Consider the following 12,664-nt stretch of genomic DNA (forward strand, 5'->3'; position numbering starts at 1 on the left):
AACGTGCCTGTATAGATATAATTTATCCAATCAGGTGCATTCCACTTGGAATGGGAAGTAAATAGGGGATACAATACTACAACATAATTTTGGACCCGCAAAAACATTTTAAATGATAAATTAATTAATCAATAATTCTTTGGGGGGAAAAGCAATACTTTTATTCCGCACCTTTCTAAAAGCTCTGTGGGTGTATTATATATATATATATATATATATATATATATATATATATATATATATATATAAAAAAAAGTATATAAAAAAATATGTAAGGGATAATGTATAGCTACGAGGTCATTGTCGCAAAATAATTGACCGACACAGAGTTTAGAACACAGAGGCGCCTCGCCGAGGTGTTCTAAACGCAGTGAAGGTCAATTATTTTGCGACAATGACCGAGTATAGGCTATACATTATCCCGCTTATTACATAGCTAACTTACTAACAATATACCTAATTCATTTTACACCATCGACAAGATGAGATCAAATGCAGACGCAGTTGTTCTGTGGCTCCACTGTCATCCCAAATAAAGTTATTATTATTATCGCCGGCAGGTCTGTGGTCTGATTGCATATGCTGAGCTTAGCTTTCGTGACTGCGATCTAAATGCTTGATTGTGATTGGTCAATAGCGCTAGTTACCCGTATCACTGGTGATTATTGCGCGTTGCCCATGGCAGCGGTCAGTTATCGAAAAATAATTCACCGCTGTCAGGGGCAACCGAGCGCTATTGACCAATCACAATCAAGCATTTTGGCGAATGTTAAAACGCCATGTAATAAATATATATATATAAAAAGATTACTCTACGCAAAATCTGTCTATAGCACCTTTAAGGGTAAAATGGTATTTGTACTTTTAACGGCTGACTTTCAGTGAGATTACTCTAGGCAACTGCTTGGCATGGTGCCAGCTGAAGCCGATGTCCGTTAGCTTATACACTTATGTCAAACATATAAAACCTCTGTAGTTTAGATATTTGCCCTACATAATAATTTTACATTAATAAATATAGCCACAGCAGCGCAAGCTCACAGTGTTGGATACCGAGCAGTGGTGTGTTTGTTGCAGCAGATGTCCATCACAGGTAAAGTGGTGACATGGTAAAGTGGTGACATGGTGATGGTAAAGTGGCGACATGGTAAAGTGGTGACATGGTAAAGTGGTGACATGGTAAAGTGGTGACATGGTAAGGTAAAGTGGTGACATGGTAAAGTGGTGACATGGTAAAGTGGCGACATGGTAAAGTGGCGACATGGTAAAGTGGTGAAGTGGTAAAGTGGTGACATGGTAAAGTGGTGACATGGTAAAGTGGTGACATGGTAAAGTGGTGACATGGTAAAGTGGTGACATGGTAAAGTGGTGACATGGGTAAAGTGGTGACACGGTAAAGTGGCGACACGGTAAAGTGGCGACATGGTAAAGTGGCGACATGGTAAAGTGGCGACATGGTAAAGTGGTGACACGGTAAAGTGGCGACATGGTAAAGTGGCGACATGGTAAAGTGGTGACAGACAAGTCACCATCGAGGCCAATGATTTCAGGAAGCGTTCATAACCGTAGCGTTTTGAAAGCAACTGAAAGCAACTGAAAGCTACTCAAACCAGTAGACCTGCACTTTATGATTCAAATTATTGGTAGCATTCATTTAGAACTGTGATGAGACTTGTACGTCAGAGCTGTGCAGTTATTTGATTAGATTAAAATGTATTGCCATTATACAGCACAGTATTTAAATACTAAGTACAGTATTTATTTATTTGGAATAAATAAATATTTGGAAATAATATCACTGTATTTTATTATTATGTAATATGTTACTATGTCTACACTATTATCTAATATGCTACTATACCTACTATGCTAACGTCTATACTACTATGCACTATGAACAATACCCCTTACCCATAGCCGCGGAAGGTGTAACCCCTCCTGCTGACTTTGTAAGTCGATTTGGATAAAAGCGTCAGCTAAATGACTACGGTAAATGTCAATAGTAAATGGGATGTAAACGGAAATTATACTCAATGTTTTTTTTTGATCCACTTTTTCTCCCATTTTCTATATTTTCTCCCATCCCAATTTCGTATCATCCAATTCAACCCTCCCCTGTCACGAACGCTGTTTCTTGCCTCCCACAAGCCGGCTGCAATGTGGACTAAGTCATACATAGCACAAGTCCCCTCCGGTACTTGAGGTAACAGCAGTCGCATCTTTTCACCTGCGCAGCTCGATCTCTCAGTGGCGAGGAGTAACGCGTGGGAGGCTCACGCTGCCCCCGACACTTCCTGATTCTACTGCGCAGGCGCACCAACCGACCTGTAGGAGTCGCTGTCCACAACGCCCGATCCCCACCCATCAGTTTCCCACCCCCTAATACGGCCAATGTGTATTAGTACGGACGACCAGCTAAACTGAAAGCAAATGTGGAGCGCTGGGCTCGAAAAGGCAAGCCCAGCGTCTCCAGATTTTGTGGCGAGCGCCTTGCCCACTACGCCACGTAGCCGCCCGGAAATTATACTCAATGTTAGTATTATATCGGAGGCATGTAAAGTTGTTTTCTTTAACTGGATGTATGATAAAAGTTATATTCAATGCTAGTCTTCAAGTCAATGGCGTTCTTTCCATTTCATGGTAGGTAATTAGCGCATGTACCGGTAAGTGGATGGACTGCTTCTCACAGTGAATACCAGTAACAACCAGGGGTGCGTCGGTCATGGGACGGGGTTGCACGCCGAGCAACCGGCTCTGTGAGCAGAAGCACGTGCACGCACACAGGAATGCGCTGCACTCGACTGATGCGCCAACTCGCTAAGTAAGTACCCACCTGGCTACTTTGCATAACAATAGCGCAGGTCGTCAGGTGTGTTCAAATACATTCTCAGATACATTCACACAAAACTTGCAAATGAAATGTGTTTACATTCCATTCGTAGAGGCAATTAGGCATTGTCTTTAGTCTGTGTGCACGCGAGGGAACATGTATGCGTGTGCATGTGGCGTCATTAAAACACAGTGCAACCAGCTTTGAAATCACCAACGCACCCCTGGTAACAACAGCTGAAGGTTACCTGGTCCAGCTTGTTCTGTCGACAGGGGAAAGAGAAGGTGAAGCCGAGGGGAAGGGACGATCCCTTCATGCCCATGTATTCCAGGAAGTCAGCGATGCAGTGTACAATGTGGTCAAACAGCTAGAACACACAATACAAAAACACAAAAAGAAAAGGTCAGTAAAGAAAAGCTACATAATGTTTCAGTGTTAGCTGAAACATTGGGGGTGGGGGGTACTGTCCACATTAAAACATTGTCTATTAAAAGCCAGAGGAAACATGTTTTCTGATGCGATGATTGTATTGGAGAATTGTTCAACCATTTATTTTCCTCTACAAAAGACAGCTGTGAGGTCGGTGTTATTACTATGTCTCCCAAGTCATTGGGTCTCATTCCCGAATATTTTCCAAAGAGTTCTCTTGGAAGACTTATCTTGGAACCGACTGAGACAGAATCAATGACAAGTTCCCAAGGTGCAGGGAAGATGTCTTCAAGTGTCTCAAACGGTCACAGCTGTGATATCTGCGTTGGGGAATGGCACCAGTCTGAAATGCGAACGCGTGTCCCTGTTCAGGTCATTTGCATACAAAACAACGCCTCCAGAGCTCCTTATAAGGCAACTAATAATGCAGCCGTGTGAAAATGGATGCGGAAGCGCTTTGCGACCCATCAAAATTTGATTAGATTAATGTATTGTCATCATACATAGTACAGCTTGCGGTACACCTGCCGCAGTGCACACGCTCGCGCGCGCAGTACTGTATAGCCTACGCGCGTAATGAATGAACGCAGTATAGGCTTATTATTCCATTAATGACTTGTTTTAGGAGAGCAGCAAAGACACACTGCGCTGCCCGCCCCGTAGACAACCATGCAGTCCGCTCATGGTACGCCCGACTCTGGCGGACTTAATATGTGTACTGTACACATATTAAGGCCGCCAGAGTCTCGTGTACTAAATCCTAATGAATCAAGTAACTAGAATAATATAAGCCTACTGTTCATTCATTACACGTAGGCCATACTGGCGCACACAAGACTTGTTATGGAATATTAATGGAATTAATTCATTATTACTATTTCCACGCGATTAGCTTTAGTTCTTATTTATTTATCCCCTGTCATTTGCAGTGTTGGTGTACTAGGCTACATAGTGTATTTCAATATCGGTTTTATTGATTAATGATACATTTGAAGGAATGCAAGTTATAGCTATATCAAACAAATGTCTGTCCCATTGTACCAATCATGTTGGCTATAACCTGCATTCTTTCAAATGTATAATTATTAATCAATAAAATGGATATGTAACAAATAATACAAATTCCACAGAAGGCATTAAATAATTATTATTTTCAATAATTTCACAATAATTGCATAATTGTGTTTGAATATCTGAGTAATTAAAGTAATTATACATTTGTCCAAAATAGCTGGTTCAGATATGGTTAATCCAGCTGCCCTGTGATCAGATGAATCCATATTATTTATCTTTCCGACATCAAATGTGTCATTTCTTATCGTACAAATATTGTCATATTTATTTTAATTATGATTAAGTAATTAATTCCAAGGAGGCCTGTAGCGTTGACATGAAGGAATCACTATGATTCCTACCAAATAAAGCCATTACGAACGGAGAACACAGTCTGTCAAGTTAATACAATTTTCAATCAGTCAATCAATCATAAGTGTGCTCCTCAGCACTCTGCTCTCAGCCATGGCCAAATCCCATCTCAGGAACATTTGGGGAATCACGCTACTAGCGCTAATATGTCTTAAATTGGCAGAAACCTGTCTTGAGTTGAGAGGACATTTTTTGTCGTAAATCCGTTCTGGAATGAGACCCATTGTCTTCCATTTTGGTTCATATTTCGTTAGGTAATACATAGGGATGTCCCAATCCGATCACGTGATTTTCCGAAGATCGGGATCGGCAAAAAATACAAATAAAAATCAGGAATATTTTTTATTTATTTATTCAACAAACATGACCATGTTCACGTCTTAAACTCATACTGAGGCCTTAGTTTTGGTTTTAAATTGCATATCATCATTAATTTATTTATTGTCACACAGAGCAGAAGAATTTTGCCAAAACAAACCAATAGTATCCAGCTGCAGAACGGCAGACCAGCCACAATCTCTGACCCAAAAAAAAAAAAAAAAAAAAATCCAAATTTCTCACATTACATTCACCCTGAATGTTGACGTTATCCAGGTGAAAAGTTAACTTCATTCAAGCGAGGCATTGCAATCCTTGACATAAATCATTTGATAAATCAAAGGAAATGCGTTTGGGTCTGAGTGTGTGGCTGGTCTGCCGTTCTGCAGCTGGATACTATTGGTTTGTTTTGGCAAAATTCTTCTGCTCTGTGTGACAATAAATAAATGAATGATGATATGCAATTTAAAACCAAAACTAAGGCCTCAGTATGAGTTTAAGACGTGAACATGGTCATGTTTGTTGAATAAAAGAAATAAAAAAATTTGATCGGATCGGGAAAGATCGGTATTGGTAGATACTCAAAATCACATGATCGGGATCGGATCGGGAGCAAAAAAACGTGATCGGGACATCCCTAGTAATACACTCACAGTTGTGTCGTGCACAAACCAAATTGTTCAAGTGCCACAGCCCTTCTGGTTTCTGTGTGCAGTGGTGCAGTAGCAGCAGGTAAAACCTCACCTCCTCTCCCGTGCCCTGCATGATCTCCTGGGGGATGGCGTAGATCTTGTTGTGCATTTCCACACTGCGCCTCTTGTTGCTCCGCACGCGCACCAGCAGCACACGGAAATTGGTCCCGCCCAGATCCAGGGCCAGGAAGTCGCCACGCTCTGGTGATGAGCACCAATCACAAGACAGCAAGTCATGTTAAAACCCACACAGTCTAAGGCTGTCCCCGAAGCCTGTTTTTGGGATTCAAACTTCGTCAGGGTTTTTCGAACAGACATTCGAACCTTCGTTTTTAAATTGAAATATTTTTTTATATAAATATCCTCAAACTAAATCCTCAATTTGAATAAAGTGATTAATCTGATTAAATTAGTCCTTTTCTTTAACTTTCCAGCCCCAGACCAAGCCCAGGGAGAATAATCAGTTTTTTTTAATACTATAATATTAGTGTAGCCTAATCTTTATCTGCAACTGTGAAGAAAAACCCCATTGGTTTAAACGGAATGAATAGAAAAGAAAAAAGGAAACCTTTCTTTTATTTATCTTTTTATAAAAAATGTGAATGTTGATTTAGAATTAAAATGCCAACATAGCGAACGAAGGTTCGAACATTTGGGCTCAGCCCTAAGACACACACACACACGTCCCCCAGAGGCACACAAATGAAAAGTTCAAAATCACTTCAACCATGAAACCAGAGGTAGAGACACAAACAGTCCCTTTTAGATTTAAACTCATTACGTACGGCCAGCAGACCTTCCTTTATTCAGCTGCAGTTCTGTGGAACAGCCTGCCCAGCAGCATTAAACAGGCCCCTGGGTTAACTGGCTTCAAAAAGTCTGTACGAACATGGCTATCGGCATAGGAAAGAGAGGGTAGCATATGTATTATTCTTTTATCTTCTATACTGTATATGCATATTGTCTCTTAATGTTTTATGATGATGCATGTCCCGTCTCTTAATACCAGGGAAATAAGTGATTGCATTTGATCAGGTTTTTATCCCTTGGATGATGTCCACTCTAATCCACAATAAAAATCAATCAACCTTCAAAGGCTAAAGCCAGTTCCATCTTTAGCTTCAATATTCACTCGCATACGATTCTACAGCAGATATTATCTCACACACGCAGTTTCAAATGACGTCGTCTAGACACATCAGACCGTCTCTCTCTCTCTCATCACCTGTTCCGTCCGGCGTGGACCTGACGTAGGTGGGCAGCATCTTGACCGTGGCCCGCTCGTGGCTCTGCTTGGACAGGCCGCTGACCATCGCCTCGCTCATCCTCCTCTTCACCTCCAGCAGCTGCTGCCGGCTCAGACGCAGGGTGTCCAGGATCCGCTGGCGCTCCGCGTGCTGCTTGGCCAGGCGGTAGGCCACCGCCGTCACCATGGCGGCGCCCTTCCCGCTGCCGTCCTCGGAGCGCATGAAACGCACGTCGCAGTCCGGCACGAGCCGCCGCACCATCTTGTGCAGCCGTCTGGCGAATCTGGGGGGGGGTGTCATCTTGTGTTGGTAAAACCATGGGTTCTGATCTCTGAACATTTTCATCAATGAGGTTTAACTGTTAAATGTGAATAGTTTATTCATCGAAACTTGGGAGTTTTCCATATTGATGTGTGCATTTGCAATGCATTTGCTAAATGCTCTACACACCTCAAGTTTCAAGTTTGTTTTTATTTGTCACGTATAAAGCACATTTACGTTACAGTGAAATGCTTACAGTACAAATACAGTAAAACAATAAGTAAAGGAGGAATAAAGTCCCAACTAGGGATGGGTACCGAATTCGGTACTTTTAAAAAGGTACTTACCGAAACACGTCGGTACTACAGAGTATTGATTCACGTGAGATACCATTTTTTTTCTTTTTTTTTTTAAATTTTTTTTTCTTTACCTTTTTTCTTCTCATGTCAACGTTCACAGGCACAATATACGCTTTTGATTTGACTTGATTCAACAACAAAGCAGTCGGGGCAATGGCAAGCCGAAAATGGTCAAAAGTGTAGTTATTTGAAGTTTGGAAATTTTTTTTCACGACTGAGGTAGGTAGATTACATTTTTAGAGACTAAAGTATCGGAAAAAGGTACCGTTGGGTACCGGTATCGATTCACAGGTACCGGTACCGTCAAATCCCTAGTCCCAACACTATACAAATATACAATATACAAACTAAAATACAACCTAAGGACAATGAAAGTGCAATGAAGTAAAAATACAGACAATGAGGTACACAAATGCAAACTTAAAAGAAAAAAAATTTAAATGCAAAAATGAGGTATGGATGTAGTGCAACTCTATTTTAATAAATAGATACAATATGGTGTAGTGTCTAAAGTGAGTGTTAAGGTGAGTGTGTGCATGTGGATGTGTGTGCAATGAGTGTGTAGATGGATGGGTTGATGTTACATAAGAGTCGTTGAGCATCCTGATGGCCTGGGGATAGAAGCTCCTTTTGAGTCTCTCTGTACCGGCCATGAGACTCGGTAGCGCTTGCCTGACAAAGCAAAGCAGTGCAAAGAGGCAGTCGTTTGGGTGGCTAGAGTGGCTCCTCCACCATGACAAAACTGATACAGAATGAGGCTACTTGTTCTCGAGGTGCTAAGCCTGGTGAGGTCAGTGTGCAGGTGTCAGTCCATACATCGTTTGATAGTGGTGAAACCTGTAAACCAGGCCCATGCCTATATACAGGGTTCCCACAGACATTGCTAAATGAAATTCAAGGACTTTATATTTATGGCTTAAAAAACCAGGGCTTAGGGCTGTTTTCAAGGAATCCCAGGCCTCGACTTTTTTTGGGGTAAAAAAATCAAGCACTTAAAGCACTTCAAGGACCTTGTGCGAACCCTGTATATACACTGTGGAAGTGTGTGTGTGGGCCTCACAGTTCAGACATCACGCAAGAAAACACTTACTGGGGATGGTTCTTATAGACGGAGCCGTCCACCCCGATGGTGGTGCGCAGCCTCTCGGCCGCCTTGTTGTCCCGGATCTGCCGCAGCACGGCCACCAGGGTGGCAGCGCACAGGTGGGCGGCGCGCGTGGACACCACCTGACACACCCTCTGGGTGGCGACGCAGTCCTCGGTCGAAGGCTCCAGTCCCAGGCCCCGAAGCACCTTATCAGCACTCACAAGACCCTCCTTATCCCTGAGAGCCAAGCACAACAACCCCCCGTTAATTCTTTATTTTTCCTTTTCATTTAACCTTTATTTATACAGGCAAGCAATTAAGAACAAATTCTTATATACAAAAGCAGCCTGTCCAAAAAGCAAAGGCCTTTTGTGGGAAGGGTCACATCACAGTCGAGAATGCAGCTGTGACCGCATCCCCGACCGCCAAGAACCTTGGTGTGGTCCTCGACGACCAGTTGAACTTCTCTGCTCACATCGCAGCGACAACCAGAACCTGCAGATTGATCCGCCCTTTCCTGACAAAAGAAGCCACCAAACTCCTCGTCCAATCAACAGTCATCTCCCGCCTCGACTACTGCAACACACTGCTCGCTGGCCTCCCGGCCACTGCCACCAAGCCTCTTCAACTCATTCAGAACGCAGCGGCCCGCCTGATCTCAAACCTACCGAAGTCGGCCCATGTCACCCCACTTCTTAGGGACCTGCACTGGTTCCCCATTGCTGCACGAATCCGCTTCAAGGCCCTCGACCTGGCATACCGTGCGGCAAAGGGAACCGCTCCCGCCTACCTCCGGTCAATGGTCTCTAACTACACACCCTCAAGACCCCTACGCTCTGGATCTTCTGGCCGCCTCAGACCTACTCCTATCCAAGCTCCGGGAGGGTCATCAAAGAGAAATGGTGGAATGAACAACCCACCCCAGTTAGGACAGCCGAAACCCGTCCAATCTTTAGCCGTCGACTAAAGACACACCTCTTCAACCATTATCTGAATTAAAAAAAAAATATATATATACCGGTACCCTAACTAACCTTACTGTCATGCACTTGTCCTAATAAACTAACCTACACTGTAGCACTCAACACTTTTATGAACATGGTTACTCAGCTGATAGAGTTGTGCCCTTCCTGATGACTTGTCGTACAGAACTTGTAAGTCGCTTTGGATAAAAGCGTCAGCTAAATGACTAAATGTAAATGTAAGGGGGGGTGGGAGGCTGTAACAAAAACAAGGTTATGTACATGCATACAAGTAAATAAAATACAAAATGACAGAGCAATAGTATACAAGGACAACAATAAATAAGGGAGAGAGAAGGAAAGGGAGAGGGGAAAAAGAGAAAGGGAAAAAGAGAAAGAAAGAGCGAGAACCAGAGGGAGAGAGAGGGAAGAAAGGGGGAGAGGGAGGGGGAGAGGGGGAGGAGAGAATAGTCTGAGGGTTATGCGTGCGATTGGGAGGCAGTCAGCAGGTGCAACAGTCGGTTAACATCTGTTGCAGATTTTGTTTAAAAGCAGTGAGCGATGTGAGGCCAGTGAGTTTAAGGGTGTTTTGTAATGTGTTCCAGTGAGATGCAGCAGCAAATCGGAAGGCGTTGCGTCCAGAAACCGTGCAGGCTTTGGGGATGGTGAGTTTGATGAAGTTGCTGGACCTTAGGCTGTAGTTAGAAGTGGAGACGTGCAGAAGGGAGGAGAGGTAGAGAGGTGTTTTACCAAGTATGGTTTTGTAAATTATTTGAAGCCAGTGAAGAAGCCTTCTGGTGCAAAGAGATGTCCAGTCCACCAGGTTATAAAGGTCACAATGGTGAGTGGTGAAGGGTGCACTAGTGGCAAAACGGATGGCGGAATGATAGAGTATGTCAAGTGTTCTGAGGGCACGCTGGGATGCCACTTTTTTTTTTTTTTTTTTAACTTTGACCAGTCAGCTGGTTCTTTTTAGCGTTTATCGCTTTTTCTGGTCAAGCATGACCGACAGAAACAGGTTGAATAGGATATAGATCGGGGGAAAGACACTCTGAGAAAATACGGCGAGTCCGGGAGTCGAACTCGTGTACCCCAGATCCGTGACGCGCACGGTTGTCCCCGACGCCGAAATAGCGCCGAGATACGCGGTGAGCTACTGGAGCTCCCCCACTGGGATGCCATTCTATAGATGGTGTTGCCGTAATCAAATATAGGGAGGATGGTCATCTTGACAAGAGTGTGTTTGGCCGAGCGGGTGAAGGAAGCTTTGTTGCGGTACAGGAAGCTCAGACTTTGGCCTGCAGGTGTTTTATGTGAGTAGAGAAGGAAAGGGATGGGTCTATAGCCAGAGGCCAAGGTATTTATAAGAGGTAACAAACCCCAGCTCTGAGTCGTCGGCACAGGTGATTTTAGGGGTGCTAGCAGTGTCATGCTTTCTGTTAAAGAGCATACATTTAGTCTTCTTGGAGTTGAGAAGAAGGTGGAGACTGTGAAATGACTGTTCAATAGAGGTAAGACTAATTTGAAGAGTGGATGCCGCAGAGTGGAGTGAAGGGCCTGCTGAGTACAAGATGGTGTCGTCAGCGTATGGATGGATCTGTGAATTTCCAGCAGCCTTGTCTACATCGTTGATGTAGATAGAGAACAGCAAGGGACCCAAGATGGAGCCCTGAGGCAACCCTTTAAAGATGTTGAGAGGGTCAGACAAGATGTTCTCCATCATCACCTGCTGAACACAATTAGCAAGGTAGCTGGCAAACCAACTGCAGGATTTTGAAGAAAGGCCAATGCTGGAGAGCCTCTGTAGGAGGATGGAATGGTTGACTGAGTCAAAGGCTTTAGCTAAATCAATAAAGGTGGCGATGCAAACCAGCTTAGAGTCCAAGGAGGTGATGATGTCATTCAGGACCTTAACACTTTCCGTGCCAAGGGTCCAGTGCCCCGGAACCCTGTCATATTTGCGAACGCATAAACTATATCTTAAATTATGGCTATGTGTAGAGCTGCCGCGGTATTGATTATTTCCTTACCGCACAAATTTGCAAAATATTTCCTACCGCATGCACACAAAAAAATAAAAAATAAAGTTTGAATGCATTTTTTTTTTTAGTAGTAGTCTACTCTTTATAGCATATAGCCTGCCTCTAGTCTAAATGTCTATCTTTAGAGGATGACTTTGCAGCATGAATATTGTTTGGGATTCGGCAAGCACGGATTAGTTATTGAAAGTGAAACACGGATTCGAAGTTTACCCTCTGGTCGTGCGCCGTTCACTCGGTGTCGCGGGCAGGGGTGGTTACCCCTAACCCCCCCGACCCTTTCTTATTATTATTACTATAAAGTTACTACTTTATAATAAAGGCATTCGTTTTGTGGCATTAACATCGTTTTGTGGCATTAACATTATATAGTTATACGTTCAATAACATCAGCGTATTTACCGGACAATAGCAAGGCAAGCAATACTCTATTCATATCTCAGTTCCTTTCTTTGCTCAGAGCGTGCTGAGTTGTCCCATTCTGCGGTCTGTTAATAAAGTTTTCAATCAGACAAGTGTATAGAACGAAGGGCTTTTATTATAACATTCGTTGCAGACAGTAAAATCATTATGTCTCGTTTAGTACTCCTTAGGAGCGATCGTAGTCCACTCCGGCGGAGAGTTAAAGCTAACGTTATTAGCCGTGTTGTGATGATCTGACATTCAGGAAGTAAAAACCTAATACGCGCTTGCCGATTGGTGGTAACACACTGCATGACGCTACAACGTGTGACGCGTCTCTCTTCTGACCAATCAGTGGTCTGCAATGTTTCACGTGACTTTTCTGGTACCCAATAGGGTCGCTTGGAACCTCGATAGATGAGTAGGGTATATCTGCAGAGCCGCAAGCCCAACGAGAGGAGGGTAATTTATTATTATTATTATAAAAAAACAGCGGTGACGCGGTATTCAGCCTACTCTGCGGTGGCCGTGATGTAACAGCGATACCGCGGTAATCGCGGCAGCTCTAGCTATGTGTATAATATGGCCGTTGCTCATCAATGACTTGTTTGCA

General features: G+C 43.4%; 1 protein-coding gene across 1 annotated transcript in view; it reads right to left on the bottom strand.

Annotated features, from left to right (window-relative positions):
• The window catches only part of hk2 (hexokinase 2), a 60,728-nt gene that overhangs the window by 14,810 nt on the left and 33,254 nt on the right, over positions 1 to 12,664 (bottom strand). Inside the window, exons 9-12 of the mRNA XM_084337938.1 lie at positions 8,652 to 8,885; positions 6,920 to 7,224; positions 5,747 to 5,895; positions 3,078 to 3,197 (exon numbers count right to left, since the gene is read on the bottom strand). Coding sequence (XP_084194064.1) covers positions 3,078 to 3,197; positions 5,747 to 5,895; positions 6,920 to 7,224; positions 8,652 to 8,885 — 808 coding nt within the window. The remainder of the gene's footprint in view (positions 1 to 3,077; positions 3,198 to 5,746; positions 5,896 to 6,919; positions 7,225 to 8,651; positions 8,886 to 12,664) is intronic.

This window comes from Notolepis coatsorum, assembly GCF_963971535.1.
Source record: "Notolepis coatsorum genome assembly, chromosome: 2".
Taxonomy (NCBI): Eukaryota; Metazoa; Chordata; class Actinopteri; order Aulopiformes; family Paralepididae; genus Notolepis; species Notolepis coatsorum.